We start from the raw sequence: 16,605 nt of genomic DNA on the forward strand, positions 1-16,605 counted from the left end.
TCTGGAAGAGCGTACGATCAGCTCTGCTCAAGGCATCGTTCAGGTACAAGAAGTTTGCGGATAAGAAGCGTCGAGCAGTTCCTGCTCTCAAGGTGGGTGATCGGGTATGGTTATCCACGAAGAATTTGAGGTTAAGAGTTCCCAGTATGAAGTTTGCACCTCGCTATATCGGTCCTTTCAAGATTGAACAAGTCATCAATCCTGTTGCTTACAGACTCCAGTTGCCTCCCTTCTTAAAAATACCCAGGACATTCCATGTTTCCCTGTTGAAACCGCTGATCTTGAATCGGTTTCATTCCTCACTTCCTCCAACTCCGAAAGTCCAAACTCAACGAGGCGTTGAGTATGAAGTGGCCAAGATCCTGGACTCACGTCACCGTTACGGTCAACTACAGTATCTTATTGACTGGAAGGGTTACGGCCCTGAGGAACGTTCATGGACCAATGCTTCTGATGTCCATGCTCCTGCCTTGGTCCGGAGATTCCATTCCAAGTTTCCTCAAAAGCCAAAGAAGTGTCCCGGGGCCACTCCTAAAGGGGGGGGTGCTGTCACGATCCGGGTATCTGGACGCCATTTCTTACCCATCAGATGCCTCCTAAGGCTGGCTCAGCGCTCCAGGACCGGATCCCATCTGTTATCCTAATGTTCACATTCCTGCATCCTCTCCTGTCTCTCTGAGACGCTGTCACAGTAACGCCTTATTACATCTGGCATGGCGTCTGCCGCGGCCTCCGCCGCCGTCCCTGAGCTTCTGCATGCAGAGTGTCAGAGTGGCGATTACGTCAGCCGCGGCCTCCGCTGTGTCCGCGTGGTTGGATGTGCACTTGTCAGCCTGGCATCTCCTGTCTCCAGTGGCCGGCGCCGCCATTACTGTTTTCATTACCACATGGATTACAAACCAAACTTCCCTCCAAGTGTCTGCATGGGCGCAGCCATCTTGGATTCTGTCAGCTGATCATTTCCTCCAATCTGTTGTCAGTATTGTTAATCTGCATAATTGCCTAGCCAATCCCTTCCTTGCTGCAGGTATAAATACACTGTGCCTGAGCAAGGAAGGCGTCAGTGCTTTGGTTGTCAAACCTAGTTCCTGTTTGTCTCTCTCCTGTGATTGTCTTCCAGGTTCCTGCTCCTGTCTCAAGACTTCCACCATAGAGACCCGCACCAGCATTCCACCTGCGGTGTAGCCTGACTCTCCAATCCATTGTGGATTCATCTGTTTCCAGCTACAACATTACCTGCTTCCAGCTCAGCTTCCAGCAGAGTACAGCTTCCCTTAAAGGGCCGGTGTCCTTTCTACACTTTACCACTCTCCACCGGTATTATTATTTCTCCGCTCTCAAGTTCTACATTTCAGTTCATATTTCATCGCTCCCAAGTTCATTTATTATTTAACTGGTTCCAGCCAGTATCCACTCCGTGCTAACAACAGTCTGGTTCCAGCCAGTATCCACAGCAGCTGTTTTATCTTCAGCAACCCAGCTTTTCCTGGAACACCAGCTGGCACAATCCTGGGTTATCTCCATTGCTACAGTCGGGCCTGGTAAGGACTTTCCATCTAGAAGATCATAAGAACTATCTCACACTACCAGTGCCCTGTGGCTCCTGCCATCCTGTAGTACCCAGGAACTGTATTTATTCTTTGCTGACTTTTACGTTTTCTTTTACTGCTGCTGTGTTGCGGAGTTGTCATAATAAACATCATTGACTTTTATCCAAGTTGTCGTGGTCACGCCTTCGGGCAGTTATTATTCATGTTACTTACATGTCCAGGGGTCTGATACAACCTCCCAGGTTCCGGTACATCTCAGCCCCTACAACTGAGGCTGCCTCCCGTCAGCTCAGGCCCTCAGTTGTGACACCGAGTTTGAGAACCTGTGCACTAAGGTATCCTTGTCCAAATTTCTCTTCATCACAAGTCTGAATACTGAGAGTTCTCTACATTCCTGTATTCTCTCACATAAAATTATACTGTACAACAAAGAATTGCTTTTCATTTGTTTCCTTTCTAAAAAGAAACAAAATTAATATGACTTCAGAATGTTTTTATTAGCTCTAGTTTTTTACATACACCACTTGTGCTACATGTAATTCAGTAATATAGTCATAGTGAAAAGCAATTTTAAATAATTTGCTATTTCCTCGATACAACATAAAAGTTGTTTCAATTCAATCAATCACAGATAAGGACAATGGAAACAACATACAGCAACCAGAATAACTATCACAAATAGTGACCTATTCATGAGAGAGTTTCTCTTTACTTGTCACTTGTACTGCCATTCTAGGGCATCTCTTGTCACTGTCCAAAAGTAGTAAGCAAGCATAGTAGCAATAGGGGACAGGATGGCCCCTGTCTGGTCCTGCTCAGCCTGCGCTGCAGAAAGTGATGGTGTATCCGCCACTGCTGCTGGACTGTGAGATGGGACCTGCTATACCACTGTGCTTCCCTGGCAGATGCTAGAGGTCGAGTAGGAGCTCTAGCATGTGTCTCCTAGGTGGCGGCCATTTTTGGAGGGACATTTTCAGCAGATTCCATGGAGACGACTAGACTGCATGTTATCTGCATAAACACCAGCACCTCCAAGCCACCATGAGGTGTGCGGGAGAGATGCTACGCCACTGTACCCCTACATCACCATAAATGGGTTATATTTCAGAATCAAGAGCTGAGAGTTTTAAATGTCATAGTCGTTCTTTGCATACTGAAATTAATAACAAGTAACTATTTTCACTATTTTCACGTTGGCAACATTTTCATTGTTGCACAGTGTTATCAGTGGAAAACCTGGGTATACATACTGCCATCTCCTGTCTAACTGAAAACGTATGCTGTTTCTTGACAGTGTATTGAAAGAGTAAGCTTAATGTAGCAAAGTTGTACTGTGTGAACTGTTTCAAAATTCAAAGTACCACACACTGGTTTTATGTATGTCCTTTAATGTGTTTGTAGAATGATGTACAAAATCCCAATTTGCTTATAATGTAGATCTGTAGATTAGAGTTATGTGCTTAGTTTTAATTTAATGGTCATTTAAAAAGGAAAGATAATTTTAATTAGGCAATTACAAATCATGCTGTCTCATTGCCATTAAATTTATGGCAGATGACATTTTTTGGTCATAGTGTTAATAGAAACAAAAAAAACCACAGTTTTTTTATTTGTTCTACTAGATTCACGTTATGCCACATAGAAGTGCAGTCAAGTTTATATTATACCACACAATACTGTCCACAAATCACCACGATGTCTAGCTGCGCGTATTAGGACCGATTCATATGCTGACACAATGCCAATATTAACAGCATGGAACAATTATTGTCCAACTGCATCATGATCAAACTGCACACACACACTTAGATTCTTTTGCAAGGATGCTCGCAGTGAGGAATCAATTGCATATGATTGGCTGGAGGTGGCCATTTTGTGGGAGGATACAGGAAGTGCCAGAAAAAATGCAAGTGTGTTGTGGCCATTTGCAGTTTCAGCCTACATCTGTAAACTCATACACAGAAAACATGGAACCAGCATCTCAATACCCGCACCCATTCTGTGTGACCACCCTGAGATGTGACAATTCTGTGACCACAGCTGCGTGTGCGGGATCGGTATGAAATACCTCCAATCAAAATCCCGACGGTCGAAATCCCGACAGCAATTGACCGAAGGTCAAAATCCCGACATGGACAAAATACCGACATTTAAAATACCGACAAGGTCAAAATACCAACATGTAAAATGCCAACAGGTCAAAATACCGACATGTGTTTTCATTGTTTTTGTGTGTGTGTGTCGACATAGGTCAACATGGACACCATATAAGTGTACCATGTCCCCTCGCTTCGGACACGGTGCCTCGCTGCACTCGGCACACTATTATATTCCCCCTCCAGGTCCACTGGGATGGTAAAGTATGAACAAGTCGGTTTCAATGAAATAATCATGAAAACTCATGCCAGCATTTTGACCTGTCGGCATTTTACATGTCGGTATTTTGAGCTTGTCGGTATTTTAAATGTCTGTATTTTGTCCGTGTCAGGATTTTGACCTTGTCGGGATTTTGACCGTCGGTCAATTGCTGTCAGGATTTCGACCGTCAGGATTATGATTGGAGGTAAATTGACTGCATCCCGCGTGTGCATAGGTAGTTGCTGATATTAGCAAGGCTGCTGGTGGGTACCTTATTACAGGGTAAATGTATAAACGGGCACTATGGGGGAGAAGCAGTATCATCGCATGTTATGTGCGCTATACCGTTTCTCCCCCATGTATATGCGCCCCTTTGCATAACGGCGCTGCTGTCTAAAAGATAGCAGCCCGATATGCGCGGGCAATGTATAAACAGTAATGATCACTGACTGTTCTGACACCTGCAGCTGTCGATTTCGACAGCTGCAGGTGACGATGCCCATATACCACAGCAGGGATAGAACTATCCCTGCCAGTGGCGGGTGTTGGCTCCTCAGTAGTGAGATACCGCGCATGCGCATATGAGCCGGCCTGGAAGGAGACACAGCACGTCAGCTCTGAGCTAATGCGCTGTGAGCTCAAGGGGACTTTGCCGGAGAAGGTAGCTTTTGCTCCCCTACTTCGGCAGACAAGCTGTTAATACATCTTGTCAATGTCCCTTCCTGCTTTTGCCTCGGTAGTGAGTGCCGCTATAATACATTTACCTATACATTTACAAGTGGCGTCAGCATATTTTCACACATTAAACTGCGTACAGAAACGCAGTTTCGATTGCATTAGTGTCCACATCTGATTCAGGCCCATTGCCAAATATTGCAGTAAAACCTTTATAGAGGGCAAGAAAAAATGAGCAAAGCTACAACACCACAGGTGCTTTCACAACCTTTCAGAGGCACTGTGTAGCACATTGCCGACCTAATAGAGATGTGAGCCGACAAAAGCTGAGACCTTGCAGACCCCATGCTTAATTGAATCTCCCTTGAAGTATTGTAAAAGAAACAACAGTTGAGAGTTAAGATAGAAAGCAATGTGTACAGCCTGGATATTTGCACAAATTCATGGATAATGACTATTACTGCAATTATGGGTTTTGTGCTTTTTTACAGCATTAGGTGAAAAAAAGTGAGAGCGTGAAGGAATGGGCAATTTGTGTTATTGAAATATATTACTTAAATGCTGAAAGGAACTAGCAAATACCTACTCACTATGAAACCCATGCCATCTCAAACAATAGGGGTTGGCAATATGCAGCCAGAAACACGATAATCGAGCAGCTGTTTGTCATTTTGAATTCTGAGCATATCACAAATAGTTGTGGTAATACAGCATTGCACGTTTTCCTGCACACCTCTATGGGGACCCGTGCAATGGCCCTCATTCCGAGTTGTTCGCTCGTTGCTGATTTTCTCTATTTTGCGATTAGTCGCTTACTGCGCATGCGCAATGTTCGCAGAGTGCATGCGCTTAGTTATTTTACTCAACAGTTAGGTATTTTACTCACAGCATTACGAGGAATTTTCTTCGTTCTGGTGATCGGAGTGTGATTGACAGGAAGTGGGTGTTTCTGGGCGGAAACTGACCGTTTTATGGGTGTGTGTGAAAAAACGCTGCCGTTTCTGGGAAAAACGCGGGAGTGGCTGGAGAAACGGGGGAGTGTCTGGGCGAACGCTGGGTGTGTTTGTGACGTCAAACCAGGAACGAAACTGACTGAACTGATCGCAGTGGTAGAGTAAGTGTCGAGCTACTCAGAAACTGCTAAGAAATTTCTATTCGCAATTTTGAGATTCTTTTGTTCGCAATTCTGCTAAGCTAAGATTCACTCCCAGTAGGCGGCGGCTTAGCGTGTGCAATGCTGCTAAAGCAGCTTGCGAGCGAACAACTCGGAATGAGGGCCAATGTTGGTGACCCTGAGATGCCAAACATTTCCAGCAATTTATGGCTATTACTTCTAATTGGAATAAAGCATTTTTACTCAGCAGTGTTCACATGACTTCCCTAACAATTTATATTATTGTAATGTCTGTGTTAATTTGCTACATTAGCAACAGGTGTTAGTAATTTCATGAGAATTATATTGAAAGCATATTTATCTGCAAATAAATAATACAGGTTATATTGTGTACACCCAGTGTTATTTTCTATGGAAAAAGGAGCCTGTACTCAGAAACAATGATGTGGCAAGGTTTCAGATCACCCCTACTGTACATCTGGGGGCATATGTGCATTAGCATTCTGTACTGTATGTCCTCTACATGTACACAATTTCAGTTTGAGTAAAGCTAACTTAAAATATTTTTCCCCCTAACAATTTCAGAAATATCAAATGGTAATAAGAGTTTCCATAAGTTACATTTCTTTAAATGCTAAACTCAGTGTAAATCAAATGCCTACAGTAAACCTGTGTAATGCCATGATTAAAGGTTGTACACAGGCTAGCTATAATTGTCAATCCCATTTGTGCAGGTCTAGACTCATTGCACATCGTTTATTTATTTATTTATTTATTTATTGGCAGTTTCTTATATAGCGCAGCACATTCCGTTGCGCTTTACAATTAGAACAACAGTTATAGAACAAACCTGGGCAAAGACATAGAGGTAGGAAGGCTCTGCTCGCAAGCTTACAATCTATAGGGAAATAGGCATTGATACACAAGGATAGATGCTACCTGTTGCATAATGGTCCACCAGATTGCTAGGTTCTTAATGGGTTGTATGATATGATCACCCAGCAATGTTGGAAGACAAAATGTGAGGGAATGTGGACTGTACAGAGATGATGTAACTGGATAGGGAAGCATTGAAGGTTATGTGGGTGGGTCTGGAATTTGGTAGGCTTGTCTGAAGAGATGAGTTTTCAGGGAAAGTTTAAAGGTTTGGAGACTAGAGGCGAGTCATACTGTGCGTGGGAGGGCATTCCACAGAGTGGGTGAAGCCCCGGTAAAGTCCTGTAATTTTGAGTGGGAACAGGTAATACATGTGGATGAGAGACGCAGATCTTGCGCAGAGCGGAGAGGTCTTGTAGGGAGATATTTTGAGATGAGTGAGGAGATGTATGAAGGTGCAGTTTGGTTAATAGCCTTATATGTGAGTAAAAGTATTTTATATTTGACACGGTAGAATACCGGTAACCAATGGAGGGACTGACAGAGTGGATCAGCAGACGAAGAACGTCTAGCGAGGAAGATTAGCCTCGCAGCTGCATTTAAATCATTGTTTATTACTTCTGTCATTATTTTTCTTTTAGTTTTTATATAGCACATGCATATTATTCAGCGCTTTACAGACAGTTCATGGTGGCAAAAATACAGAGCTACAATGTGTGGGGTGGGTGAAAGTATAAATAGCATTAGTAGCTGAAGTGTGCCATAAAGTCTGGGTTTCCATGTGAGCAGGGCTATCTTAATGTATAGAAATTTAATTACTCTGCGCTTGTTAGATAGGGTCCGTAGGATAATTAAAACTACATGCAATGGTATTAATAATTTATTCAGTATAATATACTTTATACCAGAAATATACAGTAAAAATATAAAATATATAACATAAAAAAACAAAAATAAATTACATATCAACAATGGCCTATCACTGTATATATACCCTTAAAAATGTGCATATATTCATTAATATTTACCAGCTTATCAATTCTAATGAATATATGCACATTTTTAATGGTATACATACAGTGATAGGCCATTGTTGTTATGTAATTTATTTTTGTTTTTTATGTTTTATATTTTATATTTTTACTGTATATTTTTGGTATAAAGTATATTTACTGAATAAATTATTAATACCATTGCATGTGGTTTCAATTATCCTACGGACCTTATCTAACAAGCGCAGAGTAATAAAATTTCTATTCAAGTGTCATCTCCTGTAGTAACAGGACAATGCAACTAATTTTTATGCTTACACTGGCATAAATTTATACCCTGCAGCTGATTATTAATTGGAGTGTAAACCACTTTTTGTAGTTACCTGTGATTTGATTAAGCGCCAAGAGACATATTGTTTTTTTTTTAATCTTAATGTATACCCACACTGTGCAGCTGCCCAGGGCCCCACAATTCTAGGGACCTTCCAGCATTGGCGGGTGGTGACCACAGAACTAAAGCAGTGAAGCAGCAATATCTGCCTGCCTCATAGCCTGCTGCCAGACAGTGAATGGCTGCAAGCATGCTGATTGGTAGATGACTGGAGCTATCCACAAATCAGAGTGCTGACATGACAACCATTCACTGTATGGAAGCATGTGGAGAGGTGGTGCAAGACCGCAGGAGGGGCATGTTATGATTTTTTAAAATCTGGTTTCTGTGAATGGATGAATAGGGGCCCCAGTGCATTGCTTTACCTAGGGACTACAATGCTGTTAAGATGGCCCGGTGCATGTTAGGTAGTTAGAATATGGTGCCTCACTGACTATCATGATCAACTAAACTTAAACATTTATGTTTTATTACAGATAATTTTCTTATTTTATAATGGATAATAAATTGTAACACATTACTATCTTTACAGCTCAGCCCAAATTCAGGATGCATACAAGCCCTCTTGAAGATGCTGTACTGCCCCTACTGTCGGGGATTGCCCACTCTGAAACCTTGCAACAATTACTGCCTCAATGTGATGAAAGGCTGCTTGGCTAATCAGGCTGATTTGGATATTGAATGGAATCTCTTTATTGGTATGGAAATTTATATATCTTTCTTCTTAATCACTCGATCTTTGAACTTAATGCATACTATATACATAGAAGAAATGATAGTAATCGAAAAGCAACTGTACAGTCTTAGTAACTGCAAGTGGTGTGAAGTGTTTACAGAACAGTGCAAACAAATAGAATACTAGAAGATAATTGAAATGATTTATATATATATGAAGAAGGGGAGCACGTCCCCGAAACGTTACTTCTTTAATACACTATTTATTTGATCAGCAGACTCCAAGTGCCACCTCGTTATTTCCACAGTGTATAGCAGGGGATTACCCCCAGTGGAGGGCACAGGAGCGAGTAAGCCCAGAAGAGCCACAGTAGTGCCGGGATATTTATATATATATATATATATATATATCCGGGAAAGTCCTGCACTCGCATCAGTATGGGATCAGCAGTGGGGTGCACCCAGTAGAATCCACTCGGTCAGGGTGGGTCCACAAATATAAACGTAGTTCCAGTTTCCTGGGGGGCACTCTCCTTCACAAATAAAGTCCAATCACAGTCTCTTAGGTCATAGTCGGCTTTATTGGGTCTACGTTTCGGCTCAACAACCAGAGCCTTTATCAAGACAAGCAACACAAATTTTCTTATTTCGATATTGGATTAAACAGTCATTACTAGTACAATACAGTTCAACAGTGTAATACTGAAGTAGAATGGACGGCTATATCAGCCCATAAGTCTTCACAAATGATTTCACAGTTGAATAATCCACAAATGAACACATCAGTCTAATGTCCCTCACTAAGTATTCATAGCAGGCATCAGTTCAGTCTGTGTGTGGCTTGTCTTGATAAAGGCTCTGGTTGTTGAGCCGAAACGTAGACCCAATAAAGCCGACTATGACCTAAGAGACTGTGATTGGACTTTATTTGTGAAGGAGAGTGCCCCCCAGGAAACTGGAACTATGTGTGTGTGTATGTATATATATATATATATATATATATACAACAATAGGAGAATCGGCGCCAGGGGGTCGTATCAACACCCAATTTTTTAACCCTTGAATGGTTAAAACAAAGTAATAACATGTTCCAACATTTAAAATTTATTAAAAGACATAACTTCAAAATCAATATTGATACAGAGGAGATGTGTTATTCCACACTTTAAGCAGTATGACTCTTAGCGTTGAATACAATTGTAGGTGATTGACAACAGTCTCCTCCTTCTCCTTATAGTTGATTCGGAGATAACATCACAATACAGATAAACCAACGCGTTTCATCTTATACAAAAGACTTCTTCAGGGGTACATCTCGAATGACTGGAATGTACAGTTGTTTATACGAACAGTAAAATACGATAAGACTCGTTCATACGTGCTTGGTGGGAAATCCCATATATAACCGGGGCTTTCTGGTATACAGCCAGTTTGGCCTTATAGTGAGAAAACTTGTAAAAGAAAAATTTGGATACCCAGGTACAGAAAAATCACTTAGGGAACCTTTCTGTGAATCTGCAGCAGAAGCTCAGTACCTGTGTTATCTCCGAACCAACTATAAGGAGAAGGAGGAGACTGTTGTCAATCACCTACAATTGTATTCAACGCTAAGAGTCATACTGCTTAAAGTGTGGAATAACACATCTCCTCTGTATCAATATTGATTTTGAAGTTATTATGTCTTTTAATAAATTTTATATGTTGGAACATGTTATTACTTTGTTTTAAACATCGTTAACCATTCAAGGGTTAAAAAATTGGGTGTTGATACGACCCCCTGGCGCCGATTCTCCTATTGTTGTATATTTCTATTTCTAGTTCCGTCTAACAGGGGACTTAGATGAATCAGGCTGCCTTCATTAAATTTCTCCTGGTTTTATTTAAGATGACAGTCCTTACTAAGTATACCAGTTAGCGCAGAGGGAGAGTATTTGTTTGATATATATATATATATATATATAGTGAGATCAGTGTCAAAATATAAATATGCTATAGAACTTTACTGATTCTGCTTTTTATCTCATCACAGAAGCAAAGGTGGTTTGATTACTACAGGTGTATGTATGAAACATTTTGTAGCAGTTAGTAATCTATCTGTGCTCCTGTGATGAGATCTATAAAACATGTAATGTTGGTCCCGTTTAAGAACAACTTTCACAAACTGTGGTGCTAAAAGGACTTTTATTGTCTGGGTGGCACAGGGTCAGTCCTGTATATGTAGGAGCTGCAACGTGTCTGCATGAACAAGGGGGACTTTGATGGCATAATATTTGACACTCTGTACATTGTGATTATGTACTATATACTTCACTGTTCCATATTCACTTATATTTTAGGCATTAGTATCATGGCTGGTGCGAGGTTTTCCGGCACCCTAGGCAGAACTTAAGCCTACACCTCCTCCCCCATATTCACGTTACGTCACAGTAGTGCCTCTTATTGATGTTTTGTCATACAGTAGTGCCCCTCTATTAAGTTATGTCAAACATTAGTGTCCCTTATTTACGTTAGAGCCCATTTACGGTAAACCACACAGTAGAGCCCATCCATGTAACGCCACACAGTAGTACTCCCTGCAATGTGCTTTGAGTGCTGCCAGGGTACACATTATACCTAACAATAAAACAACATTATATATGTATTATATATACATATACATTTTTCATGAAACCCAGTGAGTGCCTATTATGTTTTTTCTTTAATTATATAAAATGCTAATCACTCCCCTTTGTGTATACATAATATATAAAAACACACCGTTAATTAATTGAGATAATACCAATATAAGATAAGGATATAATAGGGGGGACACAGAAACGCTAAGTGACTAGTCACTGCATTCACGGGGTACAGTGTCACAGGTAGACCCGCTGGGCACTAGCACGGTGAAAGTGGTGTAAAATAATACCAATCTATTTCTCTGAAAGCCCCTATATATCCTTCATAATTTGAAGAAGTGTAGGTTTGTTTTGTTTGCACATTATATGACCACGCTGTATTAAAAATAATAACAATGAAATAACACAGACATGAAAGACACTGTTTATTGTAGCAGGAATTAAGTAACTGATTACTTAAATTTAAGGATACTGTTTATTTCAACAGAAACATTCAACATTGTATCGATATATAATACTGTTCATTATAACAGGAAAATAACAGAACAGAAGTTGATGTGTAATATCTGAAGTATTACTTCATAAGAGATACAAATTCCTGGAGAAATAAAACAGAATTTAATTGATATAGCAACAGGAACATACAAATATAAATAGATACATTTCAGCAGGGGCTACAATGCCTTAATTGGAAGAACACTCTTCAGATTAGAACCTAGCGGTCTCTGTTCAATAGATTTAATTCGATTTTAGTACACTTTTTCTAACTTTCAATACACACTATTTTTGTAAAAAATATTTCATGTTGGCTGAATTAAAAACTTTTTGCATTTTATGATAATAATAAAAGCTATATTTTAATATTAATTGTGAGGTTCTCAGTGCACCCAAATAACAGCTTCTGTTTATGTGTGTTTGAGTTCCTATCCTGGCTGCGATGAGACTGGGAGGAATTGCTCCAAAGAAACAGTCTATGTACTGGATAAAACGCTGCTGGCCTAGAGCTAAACTTAGTCTGTACCGTAATATAGGACAAGTGGACTGAGCTTAGAATGCCATAGAGTGGACACAGATTTACTTATACTTGCTCACTCCCTCCTTGGTCCTAGGTGTAAATGTCACAGCTGTCCTGCCAAGTAAGGATGAGTATAATGATTAAAGGTACAGTTCAAGTTTCAGTGACTAGGGGGCGTGGTTTGGCCAGCAAGCTGGAAAGAAGGGTTTCAAAGGAGCTCCTGCTAACCCTTCACATATAAATAATAGAAGGGAAAGAACACCAAAAAACAGTTGCGCATAAACCTTTTGAATGCAGCCCAGGTAAACTCACAATGGTTCACCAACCAATTGATAGAGCAATACAATACAGAAAAGAGAGAAACCCAGTGGCGCAAAAAGGTAACAGATGTATAAAATAATATACAATAAAAGTATTTCCTCTTAATGAAGAATCCTATTCATAGAAGAAGTTCTTCTTTATGGCTTTATCTTCCAAACGATGTACCTCAAACAGGAGAGAGAATAATCCTTAGTGCAACACCGTTTGATAACTGGATTTATCACACACTAGTGTAACAATATCACACTCACATTTAATGAATCATAAATAGGCACATCATCCTCCACTTTAGGGAATTTTAAAGCTCGTTCTCCACTTGGGAATATACAGCTCAAAGAGAAAAGAAACAGATATAGTGCAACACTGTTTCTTAAAAGCATAACAATTTATTCAACATAGATACACTCACATTTGGTACAAGCATAAAAGGCACATAACACCTCCTGTGGGAATAGACGGCTCTTACAAAGATAAGAAACGGAACCAGCCGATCCTAAAATCATAAAAGTCGAAGTCCCTGTGGAGTTACCCGGAGGAGAAAGAGTCCAGTCTCAGCATAAAAAAGGATCCACCAGCTTAACGCGTTTCGGACCAGTAGGTCCTTCTTCAGAAGCATGGTGGTGTACAACAGTTTGACATATTTATACCCATATTCATTAACATAATGATAATTGATGGACACCCCCACCTCCCAGAGAGAAAGGCGCCAGTATTCGAATGAACCAATCACTGTGGAAATTTAGAAAAGAATCCAATTGGGATTGCGCTGACATCACTAAAAGATTGCGCTACATCACTTCCGGTAATAACCGGAAGTTGCGCATATGCGTTCCACCGCGTTCCAATGATGTATTCAGTGTGTTATACTGCTTCCGGAGAAAGACAGGAAGTGGAAACGAGTGCGTTCCACCGCGTTCCACAGACAGATTCAGAGAGTTAAACCCATTTTATTTATAAAACTTTGTCATGGCAACGGGTGGTACTGATGAGATTAACACAGCGTCCATTCATATAGAAGGTGGGGGTGGCCTAAACAGAACATAAAAAGAAGAGAATCGAAAATTAGTGTCATAACACCTCATGCAATATCCTATGTAAAAACAAAGAAACCGTATCTATAGAAAATGCTTAAGCTCAAAATCCCCATTCAGACCTCTGGGGACAAGAGTTTTTAGGAGGAAGATCCATTTCATTTCGGCTTTTGATAGCCTAAGATCTGTATTTCTTAATTTCCAATTAGATTGGATGACTTGAATACCCCAAAAGGACTTTAAATAGCATTCTTTAGAGTGATGCTTTTCTTTAAAATGAGCAGAAAGTGTATGTTGTTCAAAACCCCTTTTAATGTTGTACACGTGCTCCGCCAATCTGGTTTTTAAATTTCTCGTGGTTTTGCCCACATATAAAAGATTGCAGGTACACTGTACAACATATATTACGTTCTTTGTGTTGCATGTAATAAAGTCCCTAATGGGATATGTAATCCCATTAACAACAAATTCCTTAATCTTTGAGGGATTATTCCTAGTGGTAGTTTTACACATAGTACAGAGTCCGCAGCGATGAAAGCCTTGTATCCTAAGACTACTGCGTTTATCTTCATCTACACTACTGCGTACCAGCTTGTTTTTAAGATTAGGGGCTCTTCTGTATATAAAAGATGGTTGTACCGGGATCTCTTTTCCAATAATAGGATCCTTGCGAAGTATAGGCCAGTTTTTTCTAATACATTTTTCTATTTCTTTCGAGTTGGAATTATATCTACTTATAAAGGCCCACATGAAGGCATTCTCATGTTGGGTCTTAGGTTTACTCTTTAGTAATAAATGAAACAAAACTTCGTTTCTTACAAAAAGGATATACATCAGACGAGCTAATTAAAGTTGAGAACCGCCTTGAATTGGTAGATAGAGTGGATCTACTAAAGAGTAAACCTAAGACCCAACATGAGAATGCCTTCATGTGGGCCTTTATAAGTAGATATAATTCCAACTCGAAAGAAATAGAAAAATGTATTAGAAAAAACTGGCCTATACTTCGCAAGGATCCTATTATTGGAAAAGAGATCCCGGTACAACCATCTTTTATATACAGAAGAGCCCCTAATCTTAAAAACAAGCTGGTACGCAGTAGTGTAGATGAAGATAAACGCAGTAGTCTTAGGATACAAGGCTTTCATCGCTGCGGACTCTGTACTATGTGTAAAACTACCACTAGGAATAATCCCTCAAAGATTAAGGAATTTGTTGTTAATGGGATTACATATCCCATTAGGGACTTTATTACATGCAACACAAAGAACGTAATATATGTTGTACAGTGTACCTGCAATCTTTTATATGTGGGCAAAACCACGAGAAATTTAAAAACCAGATTGGCGGAGCACGTGTACAACATTAAAAGGGGTTTTGAACAACATACACTTTCTGCTCATTTTAAAGAAAAGCATCACTCTAAAGAATGCTATTTAAAGTCCTTTTGGGGTATTCAAGTCATCCAATCTAATTGGAAATTAAGAAATACAGATCTTAGGCTATCAAAAGCCGAAATGAAATGGATCTTCCTCCTAAAAACTCTTGTCCCCAGAGGTCTGAATGGGGATTTTGAGCTTAAGCATTTTCTATAGATACGGTTTCTTTGTTTTTACATAGGATATTGCATGAGGTGTTATGACACTAATTTTCGATTCTCTTCTTTTTATGTTCTGTTTAGGCCACCCCCACCTTCTATATGAATGGACGCTGTGTTAATCTCATCAGTACCACCCGTTGCCATGACAAAGTTTTATAAATAAAATGGGTTTAACTCTCTGAATCTGTCTGTGGAACGCGGTGGAACGCACTCGTTTCCACTTCCTGTCTTTCACCGGAAGCAGTATAACACACTGAATACATCATTGGAACGCGGTGGAACGCATATGCGCAACTTCCGGTTATTACCGGAAGTGATGTAGCGCAATCTTTTAGTGATGTCAGCGCAATCCCAATTGGATTCTTTTCTAAATTTCCACAGTGATTGGTTCATTCGAATACTGGCGCCTTTCTCTCTGGGAGGTGGGGGTGTCCATCAATTATCATTATGTTAATGAATATGGGTATAAATATGTCAAACTGTTGTACACCACCATGCTTCTGAAGAAGGACCTACTGGTCCGAAACGCGTTAAGCTAGTGGATCCTTTTTTATGCTGAGACTGGACTCTTTCTCCTCCGGGTAACTCCACAGGGACTTCGACTTTTATGATTTTAGGATCGGCTGGTTCCGTTTCTTATCTTTGTAAGAGCCGTCTATTCCCACAGGAGGTGTTATGTGCCTTTTATGCTTGTACCAAATGTGAGTGTATCTATGTTGAATAAATTGTTATGCTTTTAAGAAACAGTGTTGCACTATATCTGTTTCTTTTCTCTTTGAGCTGTATATTCCCAAGTGGAGAACGAGCTTTAAAATTCCCTAAAGTGGAGGATGATGTGCCTATTTATGATTCATTAAATGTGAGTGTGATATTGTTACACTAGTGTGTGATAAATCCAGTTATCAAACGGTGTTGCACTAAGGATTATTCTCTCTCCTGTTTGAGGTACATCGTTTGGAAGATAAAGCCATAAAGAAGAACTCCTTCACATATAAAGCCTACAATATACACTGACTGGATCTCCCGCCGACCCTATAGCACCCTGTGGCTCTGCACTAACCCACCTGATTGAGGGGTAGCGACTGCGGAGCCGGGAGACCCTTTTTATGGGTCTTTGCAGGTTGCGGCCTACCCCTCCCTGTGAAGCCGGGGACTAGAGTAGAGATCCCCCCCCCGGACTCGTCTCGACACTCGGCCGAGTGTTACGCTCCTGCCTGGGAGCCTGGAGACGGAGCCTGCACCTGCCCACACTAGAAGACGAAGACGAGGGGAAGAAGAGGCCGCGGGCCGTGACAGCGGTGGCCCCCCGGACCTTCACTCCCGAGGCATGACGGCGGTGACGGAGGCCCTGAAGGCCCGCGGACCGGACGGAGGCGACGGCTGGTAGGT

General features: G+C 40.7%; 1 protein-coding gene across 2 annotated transcripts in view; it reads left to right on the forward strand.

Annotated features, from left to right (window-relative positions):
• Nucleotides 1–16,605, forward strand: part of GPC6 (glypican 6) — a 1,112,124-nt gene that overhangs the window by 721,958 nt on the left and 373,561 nt on the right. For both annotated transcript variants that reach the window (XM_063953010.1, XM_063953011.1), the window contains exon 4: nucleotides 8,489–8,654. In XM_063953010.1, the coding sequence (XP_063809080.1) occupies nucleotides 8,489–8,654 (166 nt within the window). The remainder of the gene's footprint in view (nucleotides 1–8,488; nucleotides 8,655–16,605) is intronic.

This window comes from Pseudophryne corroboree, chromosome 2 (assembly GCF_028390025.1).
Source record: "Pseudophryne corroboree isolate aPseCor3 chromosome 2, aPseCor3.hap2, whole genome shotgun sequence".
Classification (NCBI taxonomy): domain Eukaryota; kingdom Metazoa; phylum Chordata; class Amphibia; order Anura; family Myobatrachidae; genus Pseudophryne; species Pseudophryne corroboree.